Below are 20,149 nucleotides of genomic sequence, written 5' to 3'. Positions count from 1 at the left end.
CGTGGATACCCTCTTCTGGAAGTGTGTTTTGGTACCTGCAGGGTACTTTACATGTAGCAAATAGCTGTCAGGTTGCTAAATATGGGTTATATCATATGTGGAACTACATGGGAGAAACTTGAACCTTTCAACCCCAGCTCTTCCAGAATGTTAGTCAGGAAGCTGATTATGGAACCCAACCAAATGCTATGAACTGCAAACAGAACAGCAGAGACACAGCCCTGCCCTCGTGGCTCTCACATCCAAAAGGTTAAGCAGAAAGTGTGCTGCATGTGGTGAACTAAGGAGGGAAGCATGGGGCTTACCTTAGGTGGAGGAGCGGGACAATGTCTTAGCAACTTCTCTGTTGCTGTGATAGAATTCCATGACCAAGGCAACTGAAGGAAGAACAAGTTTGTTTTGGCTTATGATCTAGAGGGGTTAAGAGTTACACTGATGTTGGAGCAGAGGCAGGGTGGCCGGGGCAGGAAGCTGAGATCACATTTTGAACTTCAAGCAAGAAGCAGAGAGAGTAAGTGCTTGAAATGACATGAGGCTTTGAAATTTCACAGCCCACTCCCAGTGGCATAGTTCCTCCAGCAAGACCGTACCTCCTAAACTTCCCCAAATAGTGCCACCACCTGGGGACCAAGTGTCCAAGTACATGAACCTATGGAGAATATTCTCATCCAAACTGCCGCATACAGCTTTTGTGAAAAAAGCAACATCTAAACTGCAACGTGAAGGGTGATAAACCACTCTACTGAGGGACTAAAGGAATCTAGGCTCTTCAGAGCTCTAGGGAATGAACAAATAGGCAGTAACCAACTGTCTTATTAAATAAGAAACACAGAACCAATGCAAAGAAGAAAGCCAAGAGATCAGAGCTAAGAGCCTTACCCGTCTGCTGCAACTAGCCTCTTCAGCCAAGAAAGACCTACTTCCTGTGTGTTTGTCTTTATATAGACTTTCTGTTCTGCCTTCTCATTGGTTGTAAACCCAACCACATGACCACCTCGTCACTGCCTGTCTGTACAGACCTCCAGGTCTTCTATGGTTGGTATTGAGATTAAAGGCGTGTGTCTCCAATGCTGGCTGTATCCTTGACCACACAGAGATCTACCTAGCCCTGCCTACCAAGTGCTGGGATTAAAAGTGAGCACCATGAATGCCCAGCTCTGCTATGGCTTACTACTGGCTCTGACCCCCAGGCAACTTTATTTATTAACATACAAATAAAATCACATTTCAGTACAAATAAAATATCACCATAGGCTGGATCAAGGCTCTGTAGGCCATCTTAGAGTTTTTGCTTTTTAAAACTTTTTTCCAAAGAACATTGGCCAGTTATGGAGTTGAGTGTTGTTCATTGTCTTTCTCCTTTGCATGATGCTGAACTTTTTTGACTCCATGCTTATATTTCAGGTTTTTTTTTTCCTAAAGCAGCACATAGTTCCGTTTGTCACTGAATGCAGAGACCTTTAGTCACTGAATAATTCACACCAACCATTGCTATTTTATTGTGTGTGTGTTTTTTTTTATTTCTAACATTTTACTTGTGTGATTTTCCATGACTTGTATTTTTCTGTCTTCTGGTCTCGGGCTTTAGTTTCTAAAGTAAGCATTACAAATATGAGTGCATAGAATACAGCTATATTGCTAGGGTATTTCTGAAAAAGCCTTCTTTGACATACATATCAAAATCTGTACCTTCTCTTTCTAGTCTTTTGGTTTTGTATAGTGATTATCAGTTCCATTGCTTCTTATTTATTTGACAAATGTGTAGACATTTTGCTTCTAGTTTAAGGGCAGAAAACATTGCCAGTTCTCTCAAAGCATTGATTTTTCTTTTAATGTTATTTAACTGATTGACAGTGATGTCAAACTTCTATGTAATCACCACCTCTTTGCTGTTCACATGCTTCACAAACCAATTCACAAATGCCAGATCTGCTGACTTGCTGAGTGAAGACAGTCACTTCCCAGGTGCTGCTGGAGTGACAGTGTTCGTTGACACTATTGTGACCTAGTTAGTCATGAGTATCAAAACATGACAACCCAAGGAAATCTCAGCTGAGATTTTTTTCCAAGGGACATTAGATGGAAAAGGAACAGTTAAAGAGCTTGTACATAGACACAGCTTTGTTCTCCAGCACCACCAAACTGCCTGTAGTTCCTGCATGAGTGGAGCCATCTTCTCCTTCTCCAACCCCCAGCCCAGCCCAGTGCCTTCAGCATGCAGAGCTGGACTTCTCTCTCTCTCTCTCTCTCTCTCTCTCTCTCTCTCTCTCTCTCTCTCTCTCTCTCTTCTTCTTCCTCCTCCTCCTCTCAAATTTTTGCTGAAGTAGATTTTGGGGAATAATTTTAGATTTACAGAAAGGCCATAGGGATAGTACACGGAGTACAAGCATGTCCTGTGCATTTCCCCTAAATGTCATTTCTGTCGTGGTAGCTACATTTGCCACAGCTATAAAACTAACACTGAAGCCATTACTGTTCAAGGAGGCTTCATCTTAATGTCAACAGTTTGTCCCCTGGTGCTCTTTTCCTGTTCCAGAGTGCAGTCCAAGATACCACATTGTGCCTTGTCATACCTGCTTAGTCTGCTTTCTGTTTGACTGCTTTTTTAAAATTCCTTTCCCTTCAATTCCTATTACTTTATTGGCTTTACATCCTATTTTATTCTCTAAGATATTGCCAGCTCACCATGTTTCCTGGGATGCTTGTCACATACAGTACTGTGACTGTGGCATAAAGTGAATCAACCTCTAAGAAGGGAGTATAATATGCACCTCTTTCCAGGAATCCCTCCAGCATTCAGTCTTGCAAATCTACATGCTTGTGTATATACCAGTATTTATAGATATGTGATAGGGTGCCATGAAATGTTTTATGTGGTTATAAAGTAATGTCAGAGATGGAGTGTAGAGCAGTATAAGTAGTGTGCTGTGACAGACAGATTCCCTTTTACTTCCTGATCCAAGGGCTCTGTTTGTTTTCTGGCCGCCCTCTCTCTTGGGCTCTGTCTCCACACAGGCACCTCTGTACTAACCTTGATCCGGGGGCAAGTCTGAGTCACCTGTGCACCTCAGATAGCACCCCTGCCTTCCAGAAGGGTCCAGTGATTTCCATGTTGGTGATTCTGAAAATGGCTTTTAAAAATCAAAGAATAATGTCTTCCAAGAACAACCCAATATCTGACATATAAAGTACTCAATAAATATTGACTCAGTTGGGGTATTTTATTGTAATTTTATATAGCTGGGGATGATCTTCTGGCTTCCTAAACACTGAGGGCACAGACTGGTGGCCTTTACCCCAGATCGCAGTGTTTTGCTTACTGTTTTGTTTTTGTGCTGGTGCTGGAGATGGAACTCAGCCTTGCATATGCAAAGCAAGCACTCAACTACTGAGCTAGGTCCCCAGCTTGGCCTGTAACTGACCAAGCAGGCTAGGTTGGCTAGCCTCTTAGTCCCCAGGATCAGCCAATCTCTGCTTTCCTCACTAGAATTACAAGCATACACCACCACATTCAGCTTTTTTGAACACCAGTTCTAAAGATTGAACTCAGCTCCTTTCAGGTCAATAATTCATTAACTGAGTTCTCTTCCTAGCCTACCTTCAAGTTTTCTTCATGTATACCTTTTTAATTTTTATTCATCAATTTATTTGTGAGAGTTGGTTGTCTTGTGTTGGTTGTGTTATGTTGACAGAGTGTCACTGTGAAGTCTGGGGAACTCCCCTGATCCAGCCTCCCTTGTGCTGGTTTTGTAGGAGTACACCACCATACCCCACTCTCATGCTTCTCTTTAACAGACATAAAAGCATATCCCATCAAGTATTACTTAAACTTATAAAATAAAGCCTTTATGTTTTAAAAAAAAGATGGTAATTTTAAGTGTATTTTTTTTAGACTACATGTGTCTTTGTTTCTTTCCATAAGAAAATTCTGATATGCATTCCTCCCAAAATAAAAGGAGGTGGACCCATGCGAGGTCCATTTTTCAGCTTGTTTCTGATTTTATGCTGTGTCCTTTTGGTCATGAGGATTCTGCTCTGGGTATCTTCATGCACATTTTTCTGGTTTAGTAATTGATTCTCTTCAGGTGGATTTCCGTGGGTGGAATCCTATGCCAAGAGAGTGCCTGGTTTATGTGATTATGACTGTCTTGCTGCATCACTGTTGGCCATGTAGGATGTACTATTTTCCAGTCCTAGAGACTACTTTTAATTGGTTTGCTAATTCTCACAAGTAAAACAGCATACCTTCTAGGTACTGTCAAGTCCATCTCCTTGGTTGCAGGTAAACGTAATGTAGATGTTTGTACAACATACATTACTGATACCTTCTTTGCTTTAATTCATATTTCCAGGCATTAATCTAAAAAAAAACTTTATTTTAGGGTTTTGTTCTTTGAAAAGATTTGGAGCTTAAACAAACCAAAAAAGTAGAGGAATTCACCCCAGAAAGTGGCTGTGTTTATAAACAAGCAGTCTTGAAATACAAGACCACTGTGGTGATTGGAATGGTGTGCATTCCAGAATATCCTGCTCACTTGATGCCAAGCCCACCAAATGGCTGGGGAAAGCCTGAGCAGTGTATTTGCCTCAAGCTGCTCAGATGGGGTCAATCTGAATTCCTGAGCACTAGGATTGCTCTTTACCCCAAATCTCAGGGTGTTCCAATCCACCCAGTGTTTGCATCCAGAGTTCCACGTCCTCCTGATGTCTGCCAGGATTCTTGTTTGTTAAACAAAAAAATCAACAAACAAAAAACAGATTGCCACTAGGTCTAAGAACATTTTCTCTCTTTATAAGTGTATTTAATAATAAAACAGAAACACATGTTCTTTTTCCAAACACCACACTAATTCAAAAAAGCTTGTTCACTAGATGAGATATACAGAAGAGCTACGAATTACAAAGGCAGAAATTAAATTGTAAACTATGCTGGGATGCTTTGGAGAAAACCTTAACAGGGGTAATCAGAGAGGCCAGCCTTCCTAGTTTGCTCTGTTTGCAGTCTGTTGTCCTGTGTAGAAAATGCATGGGGGGAGGGGAAGAGACTGAGGCTTGTTTCATAATCTGTAACCACAAAAGATGGCTTGGATCTTTATCTTCTATAAACTGCACTCATAAGCTATTATTTTGCTCACTTTCCTGAAGTCTTAAGTATTTTGAGCCCCAGCATAAAAGAGGGTGTGTGTATGTGTGTGTGTGTGTGTGTGTGTGTGTGTGTGTGTGTGTGTGTGTGTGTTGTTTCAACTGCATTCTCTAAGTAGGTTCCTAAATGTTATTAGCTGTTAAAGTCAGTTAACTCTCATTACTTGATCTACCTTTGAGTACTTTCAACTCTCTTAGTAAATTAGAGTAGAGCATGGTATTGGGGAGCCTGGTATAGCTGTGTTTAGGGTACAATGAAGGAAAAAGTACAACTCACACACACCCATCAGAGCCACTGAACATAGATGTTGACATTAATTTTCTGAACAGATGCCTCATGTATAGATCCTGTAGTCACTGAAGACAGAGTGCTGTCCTGTGAGTCTGAGTCCACCCCTGAAAGTATGAGTCCCCTCTCCTTCCGTCTTAGATATCAGCCTCACCATACTGCTTCAGTTAGTGAAGATATGAGCTCCCTGTGATGGTTTGCTTTACCTGGTTAGGACTGAAAGTAGTTATAGTCATTTGGAGTGTTGGGATTTGAGTGTTGCACACTGTGAATTTGGGGGAGCATTGCCCCCATGCAACCTAGCTAGCTGTATGACCTGTCTCCACACAGACTAGGGTTGATGTTTCCTGAGAGAGGTACCAGTGCCTCATAAGGACCCAATTATAAAACCTACTTGTATCTCAGAAAGAACACTTGTGTACTTTCTCCTTGGTAATTACCTCAGCTTCTGGTCCAGGCCTTCTGTTCATTTCTGAGATTATACATAAGGAAACTCAGTGACTCTCAAATATGCAATTAAGTTTTCAGACTGAAAATAAGAATTATCGTGTGTGTGTGTCTGTGTGTGTGTCTGTGTGTGTGTGTGTGTGTGTGTGTGTGTGTGTGTGTATACACACCTGTGTAGGTGTGTGTTCATGTGAAGGTCAGAGGTCCATACCGTAATCACTCTCCACTTTATTTTTTGAGGCACAGTCTCTCACTGAACCTGGATCTCACTAATTCACCTAGGCTGGCCAGCATGCCTCAGGGATCCACCTGTCTCTGCCTTCCCCACTCTGGGATTAGAGGTACGTGCAACCAATCCCAGCTTTTTTTTTTTTTTTTAGGTGAGTACTAGGGCTCAAACTCAGGTCTTCATCCTCATGTAACAAGTACTTTACTGACTAAGCTATCTCCTTAGCCTCCTAACAGCCTCTGGACCTGTGACTGGCTGGATGAGCTCTTTCCCTCTTGTGCTTGCCTCCAGCAGGTGCAAGTGTTCATCAGCATAGTATTGCATCTGCCCCCCCACACACACACACACTTTGGAACTTTGATTTGGTCATTTCTCTGCTGTAGCCCCTCTAGTAGTCCCTGTATTTCACAGGACTCACTATTCGATCATCACTGGCCTCCCTGTTTTAAAACTGTAAAAATAAATGAGGCAAGCTGGAAATGCTAAATGCTGGTCACAGTTGCAGGGGATTAAGGCAATGTATGTAGCAGCCTCCTTATTTCTTATGTAAGGAGTGCCACATGTTCTAAGCCAGAGCAGGACAAATATGAAGCAAGGCATCCTGTGGCTGACCCTCTAGTAAAACCAATCCTCTTCGTTTGACTAGGCTTAGAGAAAAGAAGGAACACAAGGACCAGCAAACAGATGAGAGGGGTGAGGATGACAAGGAAAAGAGATGGAATTGGTTAAGTTGTGTACCTTCCACTCCAGCATATACTGAAAATACTGATCTGAATAAGAACTCAGGACTACTGCAGCATGCTGAGGCTTCAACCTCCAAAACAGAGGATGCTTCAGCATCCACAGTCTGCTCTCCAAGCTCTTAATCTCTATCCAGGATCTAGAAATGATTACTCAGGATTGTGGGGTCCTGCCCTCTTCCCTTCCCCTGGCCTCCCATTTCCTGTTATTGTCTGAGCCAAGCTTTAGAAAATGAGACCAGAAACTCAGCTGTCATTGCCTACATGCTGGCTGGCCACTGACCATTGCAAATGATACCCTTTAGTCTTCTCTGGTCTTAGGAATCCCAGATGGCCTTGGCTTGCTGCTTATCACTGCTGAGGGCCATGCTTGCAGAACAAGGCCCCTGATGGCAACACTACATGTGCAATCAAAGTACCAAAATAGCTGGACATGAAGATTTATACCCATGATTCTAGCACTTGGAAGGCTGAAGCAGGAGGATCACCCACAAGCTCTAGGGCTACTTGCAGACTACATAGCAAGTTACAGGCCTGCCTGTACCACAGAGTGAGATCCTGTCTCAAGTAATAAAAAACTTATCAAGCAACATGGTTTCTTCCCATTCTATCCCAGTTGATCCCTGCCTCCTTTTTAAATTGGGCATGTAGAAGTAGAATTGAAAGATCAAGAAAATATAAAACTAAAGCAAACAGTGATGGATGTGTGCAAATAAACAAACAAACAAATAAATAAATAATTAGAAGAGGTCCTGGGAATAAATATGCCATATAAATACACCAAATGCCATAGGTGTATATACACACATTCACCATATTCTGGGAGCCTGATTGGAAATCCAAGAAATTCACTTTACTGAATGTACTCTCAAGTGATACAGTCTTTGGTATTTTTATAGTTAACAAACAGTAATATTTTTCTTCTAAATACATACTGACCTACAAACTTGAAAAAAATCTTCCCTTCTCCCATAATAACCTGCATTCTCTTGTTACAAAGATTCCCTTGATGAGTAGGAACCAAGTTACTTAATATCTCTGATCTCACTCTTCATACATACAGTGAGTTCATTAATAGACTCCATCTCATAGAATGGCTACAGTGATGCATAAGATAGTTAGCACTGTGTCTAACTGAGCATGGCCACACAGTGATCTTACTGAATGCTCAATTATGGGCTAGGTATTTTCCAGTTCAGATATAAATAAATGGTAATTAAGTGGGTTTTTTTTTTTCAGTTTTGAGAGTCCCTAATCCAAATTCCCAGATGTTGTCCCTGGAAGCAGACCTCAATCTTCTGGAGCACCCAGGCATCCATAGTCACTGTGTGACTGTCCTGTATCTTTTACCCTGAACTCTAGTCTGACCCTTTGAGGTTATCTTTCCCCATCTCACAAAGAACATCTCTACTACAGATATTATTTCTGCCTCTAAAACACAAGTTATTCACTGGGTCAAATTGTCATCTATTCTAGCAGGCACAGCGCATAGTGAGTCTTGCAGTGCATCTCTGTGTGTGCCCACTCTTTTTATGCCTTCATTGGCTGAGCACTGTGGGAAGCAGAGGTGGTTGCCTCCCTCAGTCTGTTTTGTTGAATCTGAAGTCTATTTGGTTATCCGTGTCATACTAACTCAGGGGGAATTCTAGATGGGACTCTGCTCTGCTTGCTCATTAACCTGGCTTGAGAAGAAGGGAAACAGAGTCTCATTCAGAGGGAGAGATTATGAGGTTTAAGCATCATCACAATTACACAATGTTCTTTAATTCCCAACTTCTCCCAGTCTGCAAGTGTTGGTATTATCTAGGGTAAATCTGCTCTGGGAAAACAGAACGTAAGATGGGATTCTCTGGGTACTTTCTATGTAATCCACATATTTAATCCACGAAGCTAGGCCCATGGGAGAAAAGAGACAAACCTTGGTTTAACTTCTTGTCTTACAGTTATTACAATTTTCCTTGGTGAGTCTCTGCTGCCAATGCTGAAGAGAGATGAAGGTCAACACCCTCTCAAAGATCTTCCAACAAGCAGTTTTGGATGACATTTATTGCTTTTTGCCTAGAATGTAGACTGTGTGTGTACATAGCCTACCTGTGCTGGATCAAAGAAGTGCACTGTTACATGCCACATCCCAAGAGCCCATTCCATGCCAGTTTGAAAGGCAGTTGCCAATATCAAATGCTAGTTGTCTGGTCATAGTTAAAGTGACTGGTTTTCAGTGTCTCAGTTCTCTTTTGTAAAAAGAAAATGATATAATCCCATTGCACCACTGTGAAGATTAATGTAAAGTACAAGCAACCTGGCACAGAGTTAGTCCTTGATAAGTGCTAGCCACTTCTACTATGATACCAGTGCTGCTATGAGTGCTGTGCCCTTCCTCCTGGTTCCCTATACTTTGTATTTGCTTCTAAGATAACAGTTTTCCATCAGGAAGAAGTTCAGTTTCTGCTCAGGGATATGAGTAGCTGCTACAGTACTTGATTATTACAAGTGGGATCCTTCCTTATTTAACTTCATATTCTTTACACTACTGTACAACTAGACTCTAGTTAAAATTACTGTTCTCAGTGCAGGGCGTGGTGGTGCATGCCTTTAATCCCAGAACTTTGGAGGCAGAGGTAGGTGGGTCTCTGTGAGTTCAAGACCAGCCTGGTGTACAGTTCTAGGTCAGCCAGGGCTGTTACACAGAGAAACCCTGTCTCTAACAACCCCTCCAAAATACTGTTCTCTTTTTTAATTGAATATATGCTTAATTAAAAAGTAGAAAATACAAACATAGTAATTCAAAATAAAGATCACATGGCCATACTTCCCTGAGATAGTACTGTAAATATTCTGGTTCTGCTTTACATTCTATCCCCATGGCTGAACTCACACTGTGTGCTCAGTTGTAATGCTGAATTTTACATGCTGTTTGAGAACAAGTTCTTCTGTACCTTTGCAGATATGGTTACGTTGTCACAACTGTAATATAAATTACATTAGCCTTCTTGTTACTGAGTCTGCAGATGATAGTTATTGTAAATAAATCTCCTATGATTATTTTGGATTATGGAGAGTTTAATAGTATCTTAGAAGAGTCAGTTCATCAGGAAAAAAAAAATGAAATCACTATGTCAGGAGTATCAGTTGGACTATATGATCTAGCTATTTAAGTTTTTAACATTCATTTCTTCTCTTAAAAATGAGACATTTGTTCAGCACTGTGCTTCATAATTCTTATTTTTGAGTAATCCTTTTATAGAGTATATGTTCAAAGAGTAAAATTAAGGGTGAGGCAATGCCACTGTTGAAAGGTGGCCTGGCACAAGGATCCGGGTCTGAGTAGGGTAGGGAAGGTGTCGGTGAGCATGGGGCTCTCATGAAGGTAGAATTGACCTTCCTCAACCGCACACTCTGTAGTTAGCAGCTCTGACAGGTATACTTTTTCATATATAACTACAACAATAATGTCACCCTAGAACTTTCTTCATCCAGTTTATAGTTAACCAACTTCTCTACTCCCAACCATTGAAATCAGTTTCTTTTCCCTGTATTTGTCCCTTTTCTAGGTTCTATAAATGTAATCATACCATATAAATTACTTTGAGCCTGGATTCTTTGATTTCACTTGATATACTTGAGATTCATGCATATTGCAGCATGATCTATAATTCATTCTTTTTTACTGCTGAGTAGTATTCCATTAGTGGTCCTTCATGGTTTTTGTACATTCACTGACTACAGGATGTCTGAATTGTTCCCAGTTTTTACAGTCAACTAACAAAGTGCATGAGTATGTTTTCATTTAGCTTCTATGAATATCCAGGTGTGGGACCCCTGGTTGTATGTTAAGCTAAAGGGAATACTGCTAGACTGATTTCCAGAATGGATGGACTAGTTTTGTTTTGTTGTTTTCTTTTTTTGCTTTTTGTTTTTTGAGATAGCATTTCTCTGTGTAGCTTTGGAGCCTTTCCTGGAACTCACTCTGTAGCCCAGGCTGTCCTTGAACTCACAGAGATCCTCCTGCCTCTGCCTCCTGAGTACTGGGATTAAAGGCGTGCACCACCACCACCACCACCACCACCACCACCACCACCACCACCACCACCACCAACACCACCAACACCAACACCACCAACACCACCACCAACACCACCACCAACACCACCACCAACACCACCACCAACACCACCAACACCACCAACACCAACACCAACACCACCAACACCAACACCAACACCTGGCTTTTGTTTTGTTGTTTTCAAGCAATTCTGATAAGTGTGAGTGGTACCTTTAATTTGCATTTCTCAATTAACCAATGACATAAATGCAATAAAACACATATAGCAATAATGATTTGTTTTAAATTGGGTTTTCTTCTTACTAGGTTTTGAAAGTCTTTATTATTTTCCTATATACAAATCCTCTGTCATCTGTGTGAAATGCAAAGATTTTCTCCTATTCTGTGGCTTTCCTTCCATTTTCCTTTACTGTGAATTATGGGCTTTTATTATACTTTAGAATCCTTATATAAACCAAGCTCAAAGGATTTTCTTCTGTTGGTTTGCAAAGTTTTATAGATAGAAGTATTAGATCTAGGTATAAGATCTGTTTGGGGTTGATTTTGTCTGTGATACAATATATAGATTAGACTTTTGTCATTTGTTACCATGTTTTGTTGTAATTAGCTGTGGTGGCTGAGTGGTGGCAGCCAAAAAGCTATGTCCACATTCTGATTTCCCAAATCTATAAATAATATTTTATGTATAAAAAGGTATAACTGAATCAAGGATTATGAGAACAATTTTCCTATCCTGTCTAGTGGGCCTTGAATCTGCTCCTAAGAAGGAAGCTGGAGGATCTAGAGATACACAGAAAAGGAGGGGCAGTATTTCCACAGCAGTAGAGCCTGGGTGGAGCCCACAAACCAGGGAATACTGGAACCCTCATACAACTTCTCCCAAAGAGCTTTCAGAGGGACACCGCCCTGCCTAAGTTTCGGTGTTTGGCTTCCAGATCTAGGAGAGAGCCACCCAGTGTCACCCAGTGGTATACTCATGAAAAGCTCATTCATGGCTTTCCGGTCCTCTGAACACAATTTGATGAAAGGCTCTCCTTTCTTCACCTCTGCACACCTGTCAGAACACTGACCCTGACCTGAGTGTCTATCTCATTAATGTTCTAGTTCCTCGGTGGTCATTTACAAAAGGCAGCATGAGTGGCACTGTTGCCTTTTCCAAATTGTGTCAGTCCTTCAGAGTTAGCTTCAATTTCTGCCCAAATTATCCTGTGCTGCAGCTGTAATGACAGCTGTGCTAAAACGTTCACTCACCTGGGAACTTGGGTGTCGCCCTAACGTCCAGTCCTTGACCGTAGTCACATGTCTGCATCATTCAGGTCCTTTCCCAGCTTGTGTCAGTCTGTGATTTTTAACATACAGATTAGAATTCCAAGTGTTTCCTGGGTTTTGGTGCTTTTAAAAAAAAAATCGGAGCCGGGCGGTGGTGGCGCACGCCTTTAATCCCAGCACTTGGGAGGCAGAGCCAGGCGGATCTCTGTGAGTTCGAGGCCAGCCTGGGCTACCAAGTGAGCTCCAGGAAAGGCACAAAGCTACGCAGAGAAACCCTGTCTCGAAAAACCAAAAAAAAAAAAAAAAAAAAAAAAAATCGGTTTCTAATACTGCATTGCTAGTGTGGCATAAGGATGAATTGTAGCCAAGGACAGCTATAAATGTGGACCAAACAAGTCATAAAATTATTTAAAACATTGAGAATTTTTTTATTTAAAAAAGACATTTAGCCGGACGGTGGTGGTGCACGCCTTTAATCCCAGCACTCGGGAGGCAGAGCCAGGCAGATCTCTGTGAGTTCGAGGCCAGCCTGGGCTACCAAGTGAGTTCCAGGAAAGGCACAAAGCTACACAGAGAGACCCTGTCTTGAAAAACAAAACAAAAACAAAAACAAAACAAAACAAAATAAAAAAGACATTTATTTCTATTTGTGTGTGTGTGTGTGTGTGTGTGTGTGTGTGTGTGTGTGTGTGTGTGTGTTTGTACACATTACATGTGCAGATCAGGCCAACGTGGGTCCCAGAAATAGAACTTGGGTCATCAGGCTTGGCAGCATGTACCTCTATTCACTAAGCCATCTAGCCTCATTATGACATTATGAGATTTTTTTTTTAGCCCTTTTTTATTACCTTTTTTTTTTTTTTTTTTTTTTTTGGTAACTTGACTGCATAGTTTTCAGGTGTGAACTTGGTAGGTGACAGCATCATGTCACATTGTCAGAAGGAAATGTTGAACATTAATAGTTCTTCTGGTTTTTACCTGTGAGGCCTGGTTTTCTTTCCCTTGTCTCATTGTCTTACCTCTGCTGTGATACTGAAAAGACCTGATTGCTATGGACATGTGTGCTATGGGCCTTCCCTCTGGCTTGTATGAGAACACCTCTCCCTGAGCAACTTACTGCTGATGGTGGTTGTTACTGCTTGCTAGCTTGCTGGCAAGAGATAGAGGCATTTGTATCTCCTGTTCTCAGTGACCCTTTCCCTACGTGAGCAGAACAGATAGCTAATGACTTGGACAGAACTGTACTGATTTTGTTTCATTTTGTTTTCTGTTCCCCTCCCCACAGCTGCATTGTGCCTTGAAGGATTTGTGTCCTCTCCTTCCCTGGCAGCTTCTGTCCTGTAGTGGAGAAAAGGTAGACATGCCTAGAGCAGGGCTTTCCATCCCCACAGAGGTTCCTTTGTGTCTGCCCTAGGCATCCAGCTGTGACCTGCTCTTCCCGTTATGAACAGTGAAGTCTGAGGAAGTGTATACTTTCAATTAATATTGACCCCAAAGGCTCTTGGTTTCATGTTAACCCACCCTTGGCTTTTAGCAATTTGTTACTAGCTTGCCTGCCACCTAGCATCTGCCCTCAGAAAGCCACTGTTCATGGTCTATGAATTCTTGAAGGTGTCTATGTCTTTAGATTTTAGACAAATTAATTTTGCAACCAGCCTCCTACAAAGTATGCTATTCTTTGACTTAATTGGTCATGAAGGGTGATGGCTTCTTTCCTAATGTTAGGAATATTAGGGAGGCATCAGAGAGCATGTGGAGTAGAAGGCTCCTCTGCTGAGGCCGAACTGCTTGCTGGGTAATAGGAATATAGTCATTCAAGGTTGTATTGGAACTTCTGCCTGTCCTAGGACCATTTCAGAATGAGGAACTATTTTTCCTCCTTACCTTTCCTCCCTCAGAGGACGGCGGTGAAACAGGAAGACTCCCTAATTTGAATATTCATCTCTTCTTCCCATGTTTGACCAACCCAAAGAGATGTCCCTGAGTAGGCAAGTGAATGAAGCTGAGATTACTTAGCCCTGTCTCTCTGCTGACTAGAGGAAAGGTGCAGTAGTCTCAGCGTAGACCATGTTCCAGGTTCCCAGCACAAGAAGGACTCAAGTAGTAGGAGGGCACTTACACTCCTAAAGACAGGTTATTGTGAGACACCCAGCCTTGTGTACCGTCTCCTAAAGGAAAAGCAGCCTCGACAGAAGCTCTGCAACTTATCCTGTTTCTCATCAACAGTGACCTCAGCTTTTGGTTTTTAAAAGTTCACAGCTCAGCAGTGATGCTTGACAAAAGCATCAACCATATCTGAGAACTTTCTCTTGAACTCTCAGCCTGTGCTTCTGTTAGGAGACCAATCTGATCTCTTCATGATAGGTGGGGATCTCACATCAGGAGTATGGACCAGGTCTTAGAAGAAGCCTGCAAGTGGCCACCTCTGTGAATGTTGAACACATTCAGACTGGAGAGATCTGATGAGAAGGAAGGGCAGATGGTGGAAAGGAAGATGAGATGGTCCCAGAAGCAAGGTGGATTGACTGGGAAATCCTACCTAGAAGACACTCGGATACAGGTTATCACAGTTGTAAGAAAGGATGTTCAAGAGCACAGATACACCCCAAGCACCAATGACAACGAGAAGTAAAGAAAGATGGCTGAAATGAGGCACTATTGACTTCATTCTTCCCCAACAAGTAGGAGACTTTAGGGTAGTAGGCAGAAGTTACTATTGTGAGAGATACCCAACCAACAGAGAAAAACAGCTTCTTCTTCTCTTAGTCTGTTAGGGATTCTGTATCAAAATGCCACCAACTGAGTACCTTACAGACAAGAGGAATATCTTTCTCACAGTTGTGGAATCTGGGAAGTATAAAGTGAAGAAGAGTTAGTGTCTGGTAACGGTTTGCCTTCAGGCTCAGGATGCTTTTCTTGTTGTTTCTTCACATGATAGAGGGACAAAGTCCTCTCAGGCCTCATTTATAGGGACATTAATCTCATCCATGAGGGTTCAATCTCTGTGGTCTAGTCAACTCCCCAAAGGGCCCACTTTTAAAGCCTTCTCTTTGGAGCTTGGATTCCAGCAGATGAATTTGGGGAAGATGGAACATCTATACTGTATCACTCTTTGAAGGTTTCCTATAAGGAAACCTTACCCAGAAGTCCTAGCAAAATTTACTAATAGAATTCTAAAGCAATATATCCCTCCACTTTATCCTTGTGCAAAGGCTCCTTAAAACTAGAAAGGTGAGCTTGAGACTACCTCAGTTTACATTGTCTAGTTCATACAAACAAATTTATCTTAAAATACTTCCAGCTGTTTGGATCACCTTCCCTTATATTAACAAACTTCCCCCCCAAACCTGATGATTTTAATCAACAACTGTTTTATTTGTTCACAATTTTGTAGGTCAGGAAATGGCCAAAGGTCAATTCTTAAGTTAGTTCTTATTAGCTAGAGTCTCTCAGAAGGACGAATCTCAAGGCAGCCTTAGAATACCAGCATGCCTTCACTCATAAGTCTGACCCTAGGGAAGGCTGATCAGGAGCAGGGCATCTTTTGACAGGGCAACTAGATTCCAAGGATGAGCACAACAAATAGAAGAGTGGAGTAGACCTTCCTGTGTCAGAAGGTGTATGCAGTAGCACTTTGACCGTAGCCTCTGAATGAAGACAAGGCCTGGAGGCTTGCCCATATTCAAAGGGACAGCAGCTGAACTTCATACTTGATGGGTGAGTGCCAAGGGCAATTTTCAGAACATATGGAAGAGAAATTATTGATGTAACCAACCGTCTTATTAAATAAGAAACACAGAAACAATGTAAAAGAGAAAGCCGAGAGGTCAGAGCTCAGAGCTAAAATCTCACCCTTCCTCCTGCTGTCCCAGCTTCGCGAAAGAGGCCTACTTCCTGTCTGTACGCCTTTTTTATAGTATTATTGTTCTGCCTTCTCATTGGTTGTAAACCCAAACATGTGACGGCCTCGTCACTGTCTGAATGTACAGCCCCCTAGGTCTTAAAGGCATATGTCTCCAATGCTGGCTGTATCCCTGAACACATAGAGATCTATGGGATTAAAGGCGTGTGCCACCACCGCCACACTCTGTCTATGGCTCTAATAGCTCTGACCCCCGGGAAACTTTATTTATTAACATACAATCAAAATCACATTTCAGTACAATTAGAACACCACCACAAGAAATTGCTGCAGCCATCTCTGAAGTCACAACCCACTCTATCACCTAAGACTTCCTCTTGAACTAGTCAAGGCCCATAACTCCAGTACATGTGAGACTGATACAGGAGCAGCACCATGAGTTAGAAGGCAGCTTGGGCTATAGACCCTGCCTCCAACACACTAGCGCTTTAGATGCTGCACTCAGCACACTCCTCCTTTTGCTCACTTTACAGTGAGATGGAAAGCATGGCACTGTCACCCTCCAGACATTCCCAAAAGGTTTTGCTTCTCTTTAGTAAGATGAGAGTTGTAAGGGGAAACCTGGAGGGAGATGAGATGCAGATTCTTGGCCTGTTTCCCATCATTACCTTAGTCAAGTGCATTTTGATTATTATTAAGTTGGAGGTGTTTTATTACCCACACAGGGATTTTCAGTTCAGCTACTATGCTTGATATTGACATTTAATTTTTTATTACTGTTCTTTTATCCTTTCTCAACCCTAGCAATTCTAAGTCCTGTTTTATAGGGCTCTTATTTTCTAGGGATATTCTGTTCCTGTGTATGTTGGAAATGCAGTTTTATCGCTGTGATGTGTTACTAATTAAAGCAAACTCTTTCAAGTTATAAAACAGCCTGCCCTATTTCTAAACCTGAAACTCTGGAAAGACTTGAGAACTGATCAGTGGGAGCTGATAGATCCTATTGCATCCTTGAGAACACAGTTGTTCCTTCTATCTAGATATGCTTCTAGTCCCCTGAGGACAAATATGCCATCCTCTTATAGAGAGCAGTACCAAGTGGGCTGGTACCTGATAGCCACCTTTGAAACCGCACTCATTTTCACACAGCATTCTAGGGCCAAAGGGAGATGCACTGAGCATATGCCAAGGCAATGGAGCTGCTTTTTTTTTTTTCCACTTCACCATACCTGAGGGAAAATACCTATGTATTTTCTACATACCTATCAGCTCATTAGGGCGATGAGACCTAGAGGCTCTGAGGCTGGAAAAAGTCCACTATGGAGAGTCACTGGGATAAAATGTGAAGCAGATAAGGGTAACACTAGGTGACAGAAATCCAAACTGAAGCAGCAGAGAAACCAAACTAACACTCAGCATCCTGTGTCCCCCACATGGCCTATGAGATTAGCCTAGATCTCACCGAGTTCACAATAATCCAAGTTTAAACTACGTAGCTACCTACCAGATTGACAGAGGGAGGTGGGGAGACATGTGGTAAAAGTGAATAATATTCCTCAGGTCACCCCTACTGACTTCATGCATGGGGCCTCCTGGAGAACTCTGCAAAGCCCAGCCTAGAGCAGGGACAACAGAATGCCCACCTGAAGAAGGGTAGTCTTTGTGCCTGTGTTGTCTTCTTACTGTTTGGGCAATACTGTATGCATTTGTTTGGTGGCAAACGATTAAATATGTATGTGTAGAAATCGTGGTGCTGAGAACATGGCAGGCTTCTATTCCTGGACAGTACAGCCCCAGCAGAGAAGAAAGGCTCTTTTTTCCTGCTTCTGTCTCATTGGAGAGTGTGGCACATGGAGATACTAAGTTTCAGACCTAGAAAAGGGCCCTTGGAAATCAGTTAGCCCCTGAACCTCATTTTATTGGAGAAATTTAGCCCAGCAATATTATGACTTTTCCAATATTGCCTGTCTACTGGGACAGATAAAATTGTCTATTGAGAAATGGGATTTGGAGACTGCAGGTGCCTGGGCAGTTGGTGAAGATGGCATGCATTTAGGATGGAGAGGAAAGGGGATAAAGCTGCTAGTACTTTGTGGATCAGCTCTGGCCAGGAAGGCTGTGGCTATCTGAAGAGGGCAGGAAGTGCTATCATCTTCTGTATACATGCTGGGCTCAGCCTAGTCAGCACCCTGGAGCAAAAGCTAAATGAAAACATGTCAAGGAAATGCCTTTGTCAAGTAGAGTTGTTCTCTGGCCACCAGCTATGGTCTCCCCAACTCCCCTTTGGGGTGTTATGTGTGCATTGTTGTGGATGGATGAAGAGACAATGAGTGCATGGTCGACTCCTCACCATGGAGGCGTATACTCCCCCCACCATGCCAGAAATCTCATTAGAAGTGCAAGTCACATTCCCGTGGGCGCTGTCCCCAGAGAAGCAGAGCATATTGACTTGCTAGATGAGACGTAGCCCCCTCTGGGATGGCTGCCAGAAAACTGTACAACCTTATGGAAATTGTAATGATTCAGGGGCCCTTTGGGGAAGGAAGGTGTCCTGAAAAACACCTGCTCCCTTAGCTTTGAAATGGACGGCAGATCAGGAGAGGGGAAAAAAATCATTCTGTAAATATTTATTCACTGTGCTTTTGGACATGGTGCTGGGAACTATGTGCACCAAAGGTGGTCATTGTCTACTGCTCTTCCTTGGCATCTCTCAGTGGCAATACTTTCCTTACTTCACATCAACTCCATTTTCTTTGGCTTTGATGAGATATTGATAATACCCCCCCAAAAAAAATTTATTTTGGCTGACTTAAATATGTGGATCTGGCTAAACTGGAGAGTACTTGAGGGTAGAGGTCATGCCCTCATAGAATTTCACATGGTGTCAAGTGCAAAGAAGATACTAAAAGTTGATTATACACCTGCTCTAAAAATCCTGACAACCCACCATGGAGGAATGCAGAAAGAGTTTGATAGATAGCAAGCAACAATCATTGCTGAAAAGAGCAACATAGCCTGCATGCGGCAGCTATAGACACCCACTAAAAGAAAGTGTCACTGTGGTATTATTGACATTGTATGCCCACATAAATGATGCCCAGGAGTCCCATGAGGTGCATCTTTTTTGACTTGAAGAGCCACACAAAGATATTATCATCAGGGCTGAGCATGTAGAGCACTTGACCAGCATGCACAAAGCCTTGGATCCTGTCACCAACACTGCATAAACTGGACCTGGTGGCACATGTCTATAATCCTAGCACTCAGAAAGTAGAGACAGGAGGATCAGAAGTTTCAGATCATCCTTGGCTTGGTAGTCACCCTGATATGTTATTACTGAAGACCAAAGTTTTATATATATATATATAAAACGAGACAGATTATCTTGAATATGGCTCTTGGCAAATATGATGACTGTTCTTTGTTGTCAACTTGGCTACATATGGAATTAACTAAAACCCAAGTGGCTGGATACACCTGTGAGGTGTATCTTAATTAAATCATTTGAATTGGGATGATCCAACCTAAATCCAGATCTTTTGAGGTAGGAATATCTACTTTAAATCTGGGCCCACCTTCTGGTGGCAGCCTATATAAAGGACATGGAAGAGGGAAGCTCTTGCTCTTTGCCTGCTTGTCCTAAATCTTGCTAGCAAGTTCATTTCTTCACTGATATTAAAACCAGTTTCTTCAGGATTCCAGTGTACACTGAAGACCAACTGAGACATCCAGCCTTGTGGACTAAACAGCTACAGGCTTCTTGGACTTTCCACTGGTAGCCAGCCCTTGTTGGACTAGCTGGACCACAGCCTGTAAGCCACCCTAATAAATCTCTCTGTCTCTCTGTCTCTCTGTCTCTCTGTCTCTCTCTCTCTCTCACACACACACACACACACACACACACACACACACACACACACACACACCATATCACACCACACCACACCTCTGTCAGTTCTGTTCCTCTAGAAAACCCTGACTAATACAGCAAGTAAAACTGTCAGGTACTCACCATCCTATTTCCAAAGCTCTTACTTGACTGTATAACTGTGGACACAGATTATAACAGTGATTCTCAGATGCAGACCTGAGGCTCCCATCATCAGGT

At 42.2% G+C, this 20,149-nt stretch overlaps 1 protein-coding gene across 4 annotated transcripts in view; it reads left to right on the top strand.

Moving 5' to 3' along the window:
• Exoc6b (exocyst complex component 6B) overlaps positions 1 to 20,149 on the top strand; it is a 491,948-nt gene that overhangs the window by 442,522 nt on the left and 29,277 nt on the right. The window contains exon 21 of one of the 4 annotated variants that reach the window (XM_076567062.1): positions 8,087 to 8,107. The exons of the other annotated variants lie outside the window; for them this stretch is intronic. Within the exon in view, the coding sequence (XP_076423177.1) occupies positions 8,087 to 8,092 (6 nt within the window). The 3' untranslated portion in view covers positions 8,093 to 8,107. Of the gene's footprint in view, positions 1 to 8,086; positions 8,108 to 20,149 lie in introns of those variants that run through there. 4 annotated transcript variants of the gene reach the window in all.

The sequence above is a fragment of the Peromyscus maniculatus genome, chromosome 3 (genome assembly GCF_049852395.1).
Source record: "Peromyscus maniculatus bairdii isolate BWxNUB_F1_BW_parent chromosome 3, HU_Pman_BW_mat_3.1, whole genome shotgun sequence".
Lineage (NCBI taxonomy): Eukaryota > Metazoa > Chordata > Mammalia > Rodentia > Cricetidae > Peromyscus > Peromyscus maniculatus.
This window is presented reverse-complemented; position numbering and strand designations above follow the sequence as displayed.